General features: G+C 37.1%; 1 protein-coding gene across 1 annotated transcript; it reads left to right on the forward strand.

Annotated features, from left to right (window-relative positions):
* The first annotated feature begins 331 nt into the window (after nt 1-331).
* melk (maternal embryonic leucine zipper kinase) lies at nt 332-14,594 on the forward strand. Its single transcript, XM_084107126.1, has 18 exons — nt 332-593; nt 1,096-1,176; nt 1,311-1,396; nt 1,592-1,708; nt 1,800-1,943; nt 2,356-2,424; nt 2,773-2,865; nt 2,958-3,056; nt 3,191-3,259; nt 3,344-3,442; nt 3,839-3,925; nt 4,546-4,674; nt 5,134-5,286; nt 6,071-6,335; nt 7,232-7,337; nt 9,237-9,396; nt 13,622-13,725; nt 13,966-14,594. The coding sequence occupies exons 2-18, from the start codon at nt 1,113-1,115 to the stop codon at nt 14,141-14,143; spliced, it is 2,022 nt and encodes a 673-aa protein (XP_083963252.1). The 5' UTR covers nt 332-593; nt 1,096-1,112; the 3' UTR covers nt 14,144-14,594.
* Nucleotides 14,595-15,064: the final 470 nt, after the last annotated feature.

Genomic DNA, 15,064 nt, shown 5'->3' on the forward strand with positions numbered 1-15,064 from the left:
CCGGTATTTTCATAGACAGTATATAAGGGTATTTTAGAGCTCCTTGGCCATAGATAAAGTTGTAAATGTTTGCCTTCCCTGTTTAGTAAATTAGGACATAGTTTTTTTTTTTATATTTCACTGTGACAACGTAACTAATATAACTATAACTATATAAGTCAATGTGTATGAAATTGAGTAAAAACGATTGTGATAACTAGCCCTAGTCTTCCGATAAAAAACGCAAAATAACGTAAAATAAACAGTGCTAGCAGATCATTCACAATAACATGTCATATTTTATTGCTACATTAAGTAAATAAATAAATACGTTATTCGGGGGAACACCTTCCACCCGAACTAAGCATAGAACTAAGAGACTTTTATCTCTACCGGAAACAGGAACTCGTCTGACGTAGCAAGTGGGAAATTCAAATTTTAAAACATGTTCGACTGAAAGATGTTTTGGCACTTTTAATTTTATATCGCATTATATGTGTAGTCTTGAGTAATATAGTAAACGATTGCCTCTTTTTAACCTTAAATTATAAGTTCTTTGTTGTTTTGAACTCTCTTTTATCGGCATTTTAAAGTGAATCATTGGAGCACAGCTGGTGAGTTTGTTGTTCAACATGTCAGTCAGAACAATCAATTTTGCATGACTGATTCTATATCAGTTCAGTTTATTATCTGGTGTTAGTTTGACGTATTTACATTTTCAATTTTTCACATTTATTTGGGTTGGAATTTGCTGATGCATCAGTACTCTGATCCACGAGTAACGTTAAGCGAATCAGTGCAGCTTTAGGAATATGAGCTGCATTGTCAGTTTGCCACATTAGAAAACTAATCGAGAGCATTAAATAATAATAATAATAAAAACATGGGATTCTCTCTAAAGATAGTAATTAAATGAGTTAAAATTGAATATTAAAGCTACACTTTGTGGTTTAGAAAAAAATAATCCTATTTTGATCGTGTTTTGTACACCGTGGCGTGACCATTGTCATCAAGTACTTGATATTGCAAACGTGATGAGTGCCATTTGAATCGGTTTTCTTAAACAAATGTGTCCTCTTAATATATTTGAATAAAAATGTGCTGTTATTAATGCAGGTCTAAGTGTCATCAGTATGCCTGTAGACAGCACTTCTGAACTTCTCAAGCACTATGAGGTTTATGAAACCATTGGCTCAGGTAATGCCCCTTGATTATGCTTTTATGGAAGACGTTCTTGATTGCTTCAGAGATTGTGTTTATTAGAGAAAGTTGTAAAATCACCTTTAATCAAGAGCAGTTTTTATTTATTTATTATTATTTTTAACCCACAGGTGGGTTTGCCAAGGTCAAACTTGGCAGACACATACTTACAGGTGAGAAAGTGGCCATCAAAATAATGGAGAAGAAAGACCTAGGGGTAAGATCTTCTCCTTAATCCTGGCCTTACCATAAGAGAACATTTGCATAAATATGTTATGGTTATGGAGGAAGAATGGGAATATTGCTTAATTTATTCTACATTTAGATGAAACGCATTGTTAGCATGATGAAAATGAAAAGAGCATGTTATTTTGAAAAGAAATGCTCTTTAAAGTGTGTATTCTGTATCTAGGATGATCTTCCCAGAGTGAAGATAGAGATAGAGGCTATGAAGAACCTCAGTCATCAACACGTGTGTCGTCTCTACCATGTCATTGAGACATCAAGCAAGATCTACATGGTGCTTGAGGTATGTATTGCTGAACGTGATTCTGCTGCTTAACAGAAATTGATTAATATGCTTCATATGTTTATATGCATGTATCTTGTCACTTTGTCAGTACTGTCCTGGAGGAGAACTGTTTGATTACATCATTGCTAAAGACCGGTTACCAGAGGAAGAGACCCGAGGGTTTTTCCGTCAGATCATCTCTGCGTTGGCTTACGTTCATAGTCAAGGCTATGCCCACCGAGACCTCAAACCTGTGAGTTGGTTGATGAGAACTTGACTTTTAAATGGCTTAAGCTTATGTGTACTGAGTTCTCCCATTTAAAGGAACCAATCACTCAAAAATGAAAAGTGTCTTAGTTTACTCACCCTCATGTCATTCCAAACCCATAAGACTTCATTCTGTGGAAGGCAAAAGAGAAATTCAGAACACTGTGCTCATCCCTTTTTCCCATTCAATTACAATTTATCTGGACTGATGTTTTCAAGCTTTGAAAAGGACACAAAAACACCATCAACATGGTCTTTTTTTTAAAGCCATGTGATAGCTTAGTGTGAAAAAATTCAGGTTTGGAACAACATGAGGGTGAGTATATGATGGCGGTATTTTCATTTTGCAGTAATTTATTACTTTAATAGAGTACAATAACTGTTCTTATTGACCTTAGGAAAACCTGCTGATTGATGAAGATCATAACCTAAAACTCATTGACTTCGGCCTTTGTGCAAAGCCTAAGGTGTGTATCCATCTATTATGCCCCATAAATTCAAGTCACATTTATTTATAAAGCACGTTATACAATATAGATTGTTTCAAAGAAGCTTGACAGTAATAAACGGGAAAATAACAAAGTTAAAATCCAACAATTATAAAACTGCCTCAATTTTAGCTATAAGACAGCTCAACAGAATACAAAAATGTCATTATTCAGCTCAAGTTAGTGCAATGTTGATTGTTTAATTCAATAGTGTCAATGTTGCAAATTCATGTCATTAATATCTTACCTAAACTTTTTTGTTTTTTTAAGTAACACGTCTCTTGTTTTAGTAGCATTTTAAAAGTTTTGAATTTTACTTTTAATTAGGGTGGTTTGGGTTTTGAATTGCTTACCTGTTGTGGCAGTCCAGCATACGCAGCTCCAGAGCTCATTCAGGGCAAGGCTTACATTGGCTCCGAGGTCAGTGTGGCAAATGTGTTTCAGCATATTTAAAATGAATGACAAATTATAAGTTTAAGAAATTATTTCTTGTGTGTGTGTATATGCTTCAGGCTGATGTGTGGAGTATGGGTGTATTGCTTTACGCTCTACTGTGTGGTTTTCTACCATTTGATGATGACAATTGTATGGTCCTCTACAGAAAAATCACAGTAAGTTTGTTGCATGTGAGCATTTAATTACACCACTACATTTTGTTCATCCATGCATTTATTGGGCTACTAAAATAAAAGTAGACTAGTTTTGTGAAGTAAGTGATCTCATATATTGGCTTGTGTTTTGACAGAGAGGCAAATACAGCAACCCGCACTGGCTTTCACCTGCTAGCATTCTGCTTCTAAACCAGATGATGCAGGTACTGTGCATGGTTTGTATGTCTGTTTGATGTGTTTTAGGAAGTCGATTCAATTTCATGGCAGTTTATTCTGTTTTCCTGCAGGTTGATCCAAAGAGGCGTTTGACAGTGAAACAGTTGCTTGATCACCCCTGGGTTATGAAGGGATACAGCACACCAGTGGAGTGGCACAGTAAATATCCTGTAAGATAAACATGCTTATAGTTGCATCTCATGCCTCCAATATCCAGTTAGTCAAGTGATGCCAATATGGCTCTTGTAAGACTTTTTTTTTTAAGCATAAATGCTGTTGTCATTCTTATTGATTACTTGTCCATAAATTGTATCTGATTTTGTTCCCTTGAAGCTTTAACAGATCAATATGCTCTTAATATTTTTAGTCCTTCTGATGAATTAAGCAAACGTGACTCAGGATGTTTGTTGATCAGCAGTGTTTGATTCTTTATAGATGAACACTGCTAATAAAAGTAGAGAATACTGTATAAGAGTCATACATAATTTTACTTTTGAAAAACAAGCAACCAGGTTTTTAACTTACTAAATTATTGTGTATAATTTCCTTTATATGTTCTTTTTTAGTTGGGTCATATAGATGAAGACTGTATCACTGAAATGGCAGTGGCTTTTAAACGGTCCAGACATCGCACAATCAAACTTGTGTCAGAGGTAGAGAAACAAGACATATTACTAAGTGTTTCCTGTTATTTAAAATGAATATAATATTTATTAATATTAGAATTCATAAATATTTATTTGTTTTTGTATTTATTGTATAGAACTAACAGCAAAGATGCTACCATTCAAAAGTTTGGAGTCTGTACTTTTTTTTTTTTTTTTTTTTTTAAGATCCATTTATTTGATAACAAAATACAGTAAAACTGTAATGTTGTGAGATGATTAAATTATGATTCTTTCTTTAAAAAAAGAAAAGTAAAACATCCCCAACCCCAAACATTTGAATGGTACTCTGTACATGTAATTTGAGCAATAAGTCAAGCAAATAGTTGCAAACTGTCACTTTATAAACTGTTTGTCTCTGACTGAAGAAAGTTTATTTGTAAAGAATGTAAAATTCTTATTGACATATATAAATGTGTCATGAGTAATGAGAATTAAAGTAACATTTGACTTTATTGAATTTATTACTATGACCACTAGATGTCAGTAGATTCCAGAGCATCAGCCAAAGCTGCTTGCTTTTAACAGCTGAAATGTGACTTCTAAACAAGAGAATTGTACATCAATCACACAAAAGACAAATCTTTACTTTGTGCCTGTTTCTTCAGTGGAAGTATGATCACATGACCGCCACCTACCTTTTACTGCTGGCTAAAAAGCGTCACGGCCGCCCTGTGCGTCTGAGAGCAGAATGCCCCATGCTTGAGCCCATGTACTCTCCTTTACAGGACATACAAGTAAGTCTTTCATATTCACACAGTCAGGACCATAAAGCTATTATTAGATGCTTTATGATTGCATAATAGTCAGTTCATGCTACATTTTTAAATAAAATAAAAAATGCAGTGATGGTAATGTTTCAGTACTTTTTTGAAAGGGTATTTCAGATTCATTAAGCCACACGGGAGTGATAGATGTGTTTGTTTAATCTCATGTGAGTGACAGGTTGTCCCACCCAAGAGCCAGTAAACACATCATTAGAGAATAGATGAGATGTTAAGAGGGAGGGGAAGTTATTTTCATTAAAGATTATGAAGGCACATGTATTTAAAAAAAAAGAAAAAATGTGTATAGATAAATTATTATAACAAATACTGTGACTTAAATATAACTGTAGTCAGGTGTTGCTTGATGTATAAATGCTTGTGTAGTTGCAGTCATTTACAGGAGTTTAATTTTGTGTATCTGTGTCTCAGCTGAAGCAGAGTCTACGCTTCAGTGAGGATGATGATGGTGTTCACCCAGTGGTGCTTGGCTCTGTGGTCCTCCCCTCTGATTGCTACGATGACGAGAATCCCTGGACCCCTCTCACGCCCAAGAACACACAGACCACAAACACTCCACGCATGGTTAGCCTCCATGTTCTCTTTATTTGTCTGCTCTTCCCTCTTGTCCAGTGCTGCTTATTCGGCCTGTCTTTTTTTACATCCTTTTTATTTCTCCGCAATCTTCTTTTCTCTGACCGTGACTAACTTGTCTTGTTAGTAATATTGTTACTTGTTATTTAGTATACTTTTTTTTTTTTTACCCCTTGAGGTCGGCTATCGCGCCGGCGCGATAGGCTTGTTTTTTTCCTTATCAGTGCAAAAAAAAATAAAAATATTAATTTTTATCTTATATGCTTGTGTTATACATCAATCGATCCTGATCCTGTGACAGAGGTGTCACTTTGGGACTTTTTATAGAGCGCCAATTTGAAAAACAGTCCTCCTACATTACTGCAATGTAGATAGAACTGGATTGGGTTTGGTCAGGCTAATAAATGTTTATGAACTTGCATCCTTTGTATTAGCAGCCCATATCCATTATGAATCTATTATTAACAATTTACAGCAATGCTAATCTGTCATAATATTGTATTGATGATGTAAAACTATTCGTCGATGTCTTGCTCTGGAGGCAGTCATATGCAAATATATTTGCCAGTGTGACTTCACAATTTCCGCAATATCCAAACGAGTTTTTGGAGTTTGATTAAATAAATGCTTTGTTCATAATGAGGATGATGTTGTAAGCTATGAAACTTGCAGGATGTTTTAATCGTACAAAGGCCTCTTTTATGTCAAAAGATCAAGGCAAATTTGATTTCTCATGTCATGACCTCTTTAATGTGGAAACTCTTGTCGTCTTCAGAAGTTCACCTATGAAACATCAGAGAAGAAATGGAATGAAGTAGACTACTCCCCCGTCATAGGGCATGGAAGAACCCACCAACAGAAGTCAGAGAGGCGTGGTAGAACCAAAGAAAATAAAGAGAATGTGGTGACTGGCACAGATGGAGATGTTTTTGCTCTGCCTGCCCCCCGAACTCCAATGTGCAGCAGAAAGGTCAAATCCAACAGAACTGTTACAACACCCAACAACAACATCACTTACACAAGCAGTGACCCAAACAAAGGTGAGCTGGGTAATGAATCGATTACACATCATGGCACCACAACTGTACAACTGATGGACTTTTGTATACTTTTGAAGTTGTTTTCCGAAAACATGCTAAGTTTTGCAATCCTGTGTTGAAATAATGTCTTTGTCTTTATATATCTGAAGAGCACACTTTTCTAAATTAAATTATTTTTGCTTGTGTACTAAATTATACTCTAATGTTCAACAGTTTGTGGTTGGTAAGATTATTATTATTTTATTTTTTAAAGACTTACTCGCCAAGGCTGCATTTATTTGATTAAAAATACAGTAAAAACAGTAGTATTGTGAAATATTATTGCAGCAAAATGAAAGCTCAAAGAAAGTGATTTATCTGTGAATTGGGGTTCTCTGGCTCTTCACTAGTGACAAAACCTGGATAATTTCTCTTATAATGTTTTCTTGTATTCTGATAAAGCCTAAATGCTCATTTTCTGCAAATGATGCATTTTAGGTGTCATTTTGCACAGTAGCGTGACTACTGCAGATGCTTCAGTGGCATCTGGCATCTAGAGTATCTAAGAATACACCTAAAGTGTGTGTGTGTTGTGTGCTTTTCATTCATCTAGCATCTTTAGTTTGATTCACTTTGACCGGAGTGTGTGTGTCTCTGTATGGGCGCAATGTACCTGGGGAAAAGTCTTCATGTCCCAACATCCACTGTGTCCACCTCGTTACTGTCACACACCACCTCCTGCACTGGAACAGACAGGAGCACACTGGGGACGGAGCGTGTGTGTGTGTATGCGTGCATGCCCGTGTGTACGAGACAACTCCCGAAGCACATACTGACAGGTGTACGTGTCGCTGTTCCCAGTGCTCCGGCAGCATGTAGCATTTAGTGACACGTGTTTATCCTTTGTGTGTGTGCAGGACCGGGCAGTGCCACTAAAGAAGTGTCCCACAGGAGAGAGATGGACCAACAGCAGAGCGGCCAACAAGGAGAACAGGATATACTGGCTTTCAGCCCCGAGAGAAGGTAGAGAACTTTCTGTATTTTGTGAAAAGGGTCAAATTAACGGTGGAGAGAAAGAATGGAGAGGAGGACTGTAGGATTTAAAGGTGAAGTGTGTAACATATGCCCCGTGAACAAAAGGGATTATAAAAATAGTTTCCATTCCAAGCAGATTTCACAGTTTCAGTGTACAAAGGGCTTTTTAAATATACATATAAATAATCCTGGTCAGAATTATTGCCACCCTTCATAAATATGAGCAAAGAAGGCTAAAGGCTGTGAAAATAAATAGATCTGCATTGTTTATCCTTTTTGACCCTTCATTAAAAAAAAAATCAAATCTTTCCAGTGGCGGCTCATAGATTTTAAAATATAGGCACATTAATTGTAGCTGTAACTGCCTTAAAATGGCTTTTTTCACTTGATAAAAGAATCCTTCTGTCCTTTTAAATATCCACGTTAAAAGAGCATTAAATGAAGCTGATTGCACTATATGTCCAGCGTGGGGTCTTCCTTCATTTTTAATTTGTAGCTGCGGCTCAAATGATAAATCTGTTGGCGATCAAATATTCAATATATCTACTCTCCATAGCTGCAAAATTATTAGCTGGAGCAGTTCAAACTAATATAGAATTTACGTTTCTTTACCAAGGGAGGCTAGACTCTGCTATATAAATATATATTTATCAACACTAAATGCGGAAAGTCAAATACTTGATTATGATTATTGGCTAATTTTTGTTACCAACCGAGGCAAAAGGATTTGCCTCCCCTTCTCTCCTTCTCTATCTCCTCAGACTTAGCACAGTTTTCCCAACGGCAGATTCGGCACATTTGGGGAAGAGCAGCGGTGGTTCCGACTTTAGTAATATTTTATAGTATTACAACGGTGAATTACACAAGAAATTCACATTCTGAGACATGAAATGAATAACTGGGAATTTTATTAACATTAAATCATCCTTCTCCGATTTTTCACCTCAAAATTTTGTGTAGGCTGTGCCTCCCCTGACGAGCCGCCACTGAAGCTCAAAAAGTAGCTCAAAGCTCAAAAGTAAAACAATTGTAAATGGAGGGGGAAATCTCATTATGAAATAAATTAGATAATCAGACACTTTACCATTAAAAATTACACTTTTTTTTAAATGATTTTTTTCCTCAAGTCATCTTATGTTCGTTTTTTTAGCCAATAACATCTATATTTATGCTGTCATTTTTTTGTTTTGAAAAGAAGCCTTTAATGCTCACCAAGGCTACATTTATTTGATCAAAAATACAGTAGAAACAGTAATATTACAATTTAAAATAACCTTTTTCTATTTGAATATATTTTAAAATGTAATTTATTCCTGTGGTGACAAAGCTGAATTTTCAGCATCATTACTCCAGTCTTCAGTCACATTATTCTTCAATAATATTTCTAATATGCTGATTTGATGCTCAAGAAACATTTCACATTATCAATGTTGAAAACAGATGTTCTGCTTAATATTTTGTGGAACCTGTGATACCATTTTTTTCAGGATTCTTTTATCAGTAGAAAGTATAGAAATGTAGAAATGTTCATATTTTTTTATAATGTAAAAGTCTTTACAGTCACTTTTTATCTTTTTAATGTATCTTTGCTGAAAACAATTTTTTTTTTTTTTTTTTTTACTGACCACAAACTTTTTAAAAAGGAGTGTATATATGTTTTTTTGTTTGTTTTACCTTTATGACTTGATGTCAATAACCTCTTTGCATGTGAAATAAATTGCAGGACTTGCTGCACTTACTCTTGGAGTATTCTGTCGAGCCATTTATAATTTTAACTGCCCCATTCTCCAGTAATTGCCTCTTGGCAAATCCTGTATTGCTTTGTAATAATTGTACAACTACAGAAATGTGCAATTGTGTTCTAAACGGCATTTCCTATGTGTCCAGGTCTCGATCTCTGGACCTGGCTGGCTGTCAAGTGGACAGTGGACAGAAGCGTAAGGGAGGAAAAGTGTTTGGCAGTCTGGAGAGAGGCCTGGATAAAGTCATTACAATGCTCACACCCAACAAGAAGAGAGGAACTCGAGACGGACCACGCAAAATTAAGGTATTATTCGTCTTGTTTTCACATTTGCGCTTACCGGTAGTTTTTTAAGATTGTGTTGTTTGTCCTTTGTGCTTTTGACTGCCTAAAATTTCCCTTGTTTTTCCATATTCCAAAGATTTAGAATTATTATTTTGCATGTTTATCACTCTGCTGCAACCAGTAGCTTTAACAGCGACTCCTCTCATAATCACCACATCACAGACAGGGTTTAATTAAACTAATGCCTAATCCTGGCTTAATCTAAGACATTTAACCCTCCTGTTACCCTCAAATCTACCAACATCTTTTACCCACTGGGGTCAATTTGACCCCACCAATTTAAACCCCCACAATTTGATTTTTTCCCCAAAGGTTTAAGTCAGGTACTTTATGTTTCTTTGTTGACTACTTAAATAGCCCTTTAAATAAAACACCACCAACCCCCCACCCCCACCCCCACCCCTTATACATCCAGAATACCTATTGCACGACTATGGACAAATTAGCAAATCACTATAAAATGTCACTGATTTATCTAAAATTCAAAAATTATATATATTTTTGGTGTTTTAATAGCTATTTATTTATTATATTATATAATATATTTTATCAAGGATAGGTTTGGGGTCAATATGACACTCCCATTGATAGTCTCAGGATGCCTCACTGTTGGCACGACACAGGACTCATGGTAGCGTTCACCTTTTCTTCTCTGGACAATCGATTTTCCAGATGTTCTAATCAGATACATTAACTTTGCACCAGTCTTCTGCTGTCCAATTCTTGTAATTCCTGCAGAATTTCAGCCAATATTTGATGTTTTTATTGGAGAGAAGTGGCTTCTTTGCTGCCCTTCTTGACACCAGGTCGTTGTCCAAAAGTCTTGGCCTCGCTGTTTGTGCAGATGCTCTCACACCCACCTGCTGCCAATATTGAGCAGTTCTGCACTGGTGGTGACACGATTCCCTAGCTGATTCCTCAGGAGAAGTTCCTGGTACTTGCTGGACACTCTGGGACATCCTAAAGCCTTCTTCACTGCAGCCGAACCTCTATTCTTGAAGCTCTTGATGATCTGGTAAATGGAGGCCATTTTGATGCAAAGATGATCCTCCATCTTTCTTTGGAGGAAACCATTGCTAACAGAAGAACACAATGATTGGAAGCACTTCTTCCTTCCTTATAGCAATCATGTGCTGATGATATGATTAGTAAAATGATGTTAGCTGGTAATTTGGTGCCAAGGACAAAAACAGTGAAATTTGGGGTTTTGTGATAAAGCTTTTTAAAATTATGTAAAATGCCACTGATCACTCTGCACAATAATCTAGAAAAATTGTGAATCAACATCATAACAACTGAAGCAGCAAAAATTTCAAATTTGGCCACAGCTGTACCCTGTCATTCAAGTGGGAAGTGTCCGGTCGAACAAGGTGATGTTGGTGGCGCATCCGCTGTTCAGCTCCCGCAAAAGGTCCACGTACTCGTAGGAGATGCCCTGTTGTTGTAGGGCGAGCAGTACGGCATTGATCTCTATGCTGTCGAAGGCTTTCTCGTAGTCTACGAAGGCCAGTACCAAGGGCATCTTGTACTTCCGGCAGCGTTCGAGCAGTTGGTTCAGCACGTGGATGTGGTCCATTGTGCTGTAGCCAGACCGGAAGCCGGCCTGTTCGGGTGGCTGTTGTTCGTCCAACTGCCTGGCTAGTCGGTTGTACAGCACCTTGGTGAAGACCTTGTACACGGTCGGCAGGAGCCAGATTGGCCGATAATTCCTCAGCTGTTCGCGGTCACCCTTCTTGTACAACAGCACTGTCTTGGCCGTCTTCCATTGATCTGGTGTTCTTCTCTGCGCCATGTAGTGGCTGAAATGGCTGTCCAATGCTGCCCACAGCATCGGTCCACCCTCTTTGAGCAGCTCGGCCTCGATTCCGTCCAGCCCTGGCGCCGGTCTTTCTGGATGTTCTGGATCGCATGTCTGACCTCACTGGTCAACACTGACGGGATGGCTGGTATGGCGTCGTCCTGCATTTCGGGCGGGTTGACTGGTGTCTTGCTGGCGAATAGGTCCGTATAGAACCCAAAAAAAACCCCAAAAAACTTTGCTAAGAGGTAATTTTCAATTGAGAAAGAGCATAAAGAGAGAGCTCACAAAGCACAAAGAGAAATGGTTTATAAGGCTTCTGTGGAAGCTTTCATACATTTGCTCCTCCCCTATATTATGTTTTCCCCTCCCCCACGGAACAAAATATCAAAGTTCTTGCAAGAATTATGTTTTCCCTTCCCTGGAAATATATAATTGGCACTGGAAATATCTAATTTCTTGTGAGAATTATGATTCCCCCCTCCACTATATCGTGTGAACTATCAGTGGTTCTCGCAATACTTCAAGTAGGCCTATATGGTAATGTCAGGTTAGGGCCCTAAAGCAGAGGGAAGGTTTTTGAAGATCATAAAATCTCAACTTATAATGACCTCAATATCATCCAGAATAAATGTGGGATTTGTGCCTAATCACCAATGTGTGAACAACAAAAAAAATGATATTTCTTATATGTTTTATACAGCAAAATGAGCCTGGGGTCAAATTGACCCCAAAGAACACCGATGCTACAAAAGTACGTACAGAACATTGAAAACCTATCATCATGTTAATTTTATGTTTACCCAGTTGTCCCCATTAAATTAGGAAAAGTCTTTAAATTTGAAGCAAAAAATTTTTTTTAAAGTATGTATTTTGAGACGTTAAACACTGAATGGGGTCAAATTGACCCCAAAGGTAATAGGAGGGTTAAGTACCTTTTATAAACTTGTCCTAGAAAAAAACATTACTGGTGTGCATCTTGAGACAAAATAATGGCACTGATTTATTTTAAAATATGTCAGTGCAAGTTGCTTTCAAACAGGCATTTTAGTCTGGGACTAGGTTTAAGACTTGTTTGTGAAACTGGGGGCAAATGTGTTTAACAGGAATAGGTCATCATTTAGACATGACCCTCATGTCGTCCTAAACCTGTAAACTAAACGTTTACACGGAGAAACCCATTTCAAAGTTTGCGTTCTCAGGCCACCAAAACGCTGTTGTCATGTAAATGAATGGCCAGAACGCATAAAAAGTTTTCTGTTTTCAGTTGAAAGCAGTTTCGTGTAAACGGCCCATAAATTAAAACTAATGATTTTTACAACGGTAATGAAGCAACGCTGAACTTACTTATACTGGACAATGACTTTCTTCTAGAGCTGCTGTACAGCCAAAACGATCTTTGTTGCTTAAGTTCCTGTTATCACTGCAAAGCTGCTTTGAAACAATCTGTATTGTATAAAGCACTATATAAATAAAGGTGACTTGACTTGACCGATGTGGTGACCATTCACTTTCATTATATAGAACGAACTTGAAAACATTTTGTGGTCAATGGAATAACAATGGTTTCAAAAGACCATTGTTTAAACCCGGTATTAAGATGCGTTTTGGTTGATCGGATCACAAGTGGACGATGCTAAATACAAGTGTAAAACGGGGATAAAATGTTTTGAGCTTGTCCGCTTTCGACCACTTCCAGAGGTAACTCGAAAATGCATTGACCGGATTTCTTTCTTAGTGTAGACACTCTACATGTGGTCAAACAGCCACAAAAGACCACCTACTGACCTAATGTGTAAACATTATGGGAAGTGCGCTAGCCTGATGGGATTTACACTTTGTTGGCTGAATACCAAAGTTTGGTTTAAAGACTAAAAATGTCCCAAGCACAATGTTCTCTCACCAATCCTGATTTCTAACACGTATTGGTATGGTCTTGTGGCTATCAGAGCATAAAAGAAAGCTGCTGCTCTCCAAATGTTTTTCCGCCATCTCAGGGCATTTTCGTATGTAAATTGTGCAAGGTTATTTTGTCCATTTTGTCCACACCATACATTTACCCGCCCATAGACCCTCCCCTCGAAGAAATCCGAACAGGAGTGGTTGAAAGTGGATAAAAGCGACAGATTAAAATACCAGGTGTAAACGGGAATGTGTCTCCCTCGTCTACTTGTGATCCGACCGACCAAAACGCATCTTAATACCAGGTGTAAACAGGGCCCTTGATAAATGTTGATAAAAGTTGTTGAACTGTCACATTTGCTTTAAGTCCTCACCTTGTTCATGTGTTCACTGCAGGAAGTCTCTCCATAATGCAGATGTAGATGTATGCCAGTGACTATAAACTCTGTAGCTACATCTGATTTCATAACTGTTAATGTTTTCCAGGCTCAATACAATGTGACATTCACCAGTCAGACTAATGCTGAACAAGTGCTCAATCAGATTCTCAGCATCTTACCAGAGAAGAATGTGGACTTTGTTCAGAAAGGGTAAGTTAAACTCTTACATCAATTGTTAATTCTATATATCTATAAAAAGTTTGTAAACGAGTAGCTTTGTCATAATTACAGCAGAAATATTGGATATATTGTAGCGTATCCGTAGGAGCGTCCTTCAGAAATTGTGTCGGACAACAGGAGGTCTTTGTGTCAAAAAGGTTGAGAACCGCTGCTCTAAACGATTAACTTAGTATAGTTGTTAAATGCTATCATGTCCTCTTTTTCTGTTAGGTTTACGCTAAAGTGCCACACACAGTCAGACTTTGGAAAGGTGACCATGCAATTCGAGCTGGAGGTTTGTATCCTGCAGAAGCCTGAAGTGGTCGGGATCCGTCGACAGCGTCTCAAAGGTGACGCATGGGTGTATAAACACCTGGTAGAGGACATCCTGTCCTCCACTAACATCTGATGTCACTGTGACGTCACCTTGGGCCCACCCTGAGTTAAATCAGAGGATTTGGATGGAGTATTTTTGATGTACATTATAGATGACCCTCCAGTTGATGAACATGTCCATCATTTTTCATCATTTATGTGTGGGAGGCAGTGCAGTATTATTTTATGTTCTTCTCTTGATAGAAATGCAAAAAAATATTTTTGTCACTTTATACTTTATACATCCTTCTAATTTAGCAATAAGCAATACTCATAAAGCATTATGGCAGCACATGTCTGTCTTGTCTTTTATTTGTTTTTGCGTTCGTCTCCATGATATAGTGTTAGTGTCATGTTTTATTTGTTTTAATATGTAAAGCTTCTAATCTGTTACCCTTTTCAAGATGTCTGTCATTTTGTTCATGTTTACTTTGTAATAATGAAAATCTGACTTGTAATTAAATAAATCTTTTTAATATGTCTCACTGTATCAGATGTATTTTAAATTATTTGTCATCAGACATTTTCCTCAGTTCAGCTTTATTAACATTTACATTATCCCAGCAACAAAAAGTTTAAAAATCTATTTTCATCTGTAAGTGAAATAAGAAGTTTGTTGATATTCAAATTCATGCTAAATAATGTCTTGCAAATGACATTTTCAATGAAATATTGACTGAAAGCAAAATGGAATATTTATAGTTAAATGTAAAATATATTTGCCATATTACAGTACTATTTATAAGAAGGCTCCTAAAAAGAACCTAAATCACACTAGACAAAAAAAAAAACTACACTTCCCTTGCATATATGTTAGTTAAAGTCACAATGTAACGGAAGTAGCAACGGATCTTTTTTTCAGTATTGTGACTTACATGTACATGGAATGGATTATGAAAAGACTAAATATAGGGTGGGGGACTTTTTCTTTTATCCAACGGTTGTTGATTGGATG

This window comes from Abramis brama, assembly GCF_963993115.1.
Source record: "Abramis brama genome assembly, chromosome: 2".
NCBI lineage: Eukaryota > Metazoa > Chordata > Actinopteri > Cypriniformes > Leuciscidae > Abramis > Abramis brama.

Excerpts from the sequence above, each read along its gene's own strand:
- melk (XM_084107126.1), top strand. The coding sequence starts at position 1,113 with ATGCCTGTAGACAGCACTTCTGAACTTCTCAAGCACTATGAGGTTTAT. Across the intron at positions 3,260-3,343 it reads TTCTAAACCAGATGATGCAG|GTTGATCCAAAGAGGCGTTT; the intron begins GTACTGTGCATG and ends GTTTTCCTGCAG. Across the intron at positions 5,287-6,070 it reads CCACAAACACTCCACGCATG|AAGTTCACCTATGAAACATC; the intron begins GTTAGCCTCCAT and ends TGTCGTCTTCAG.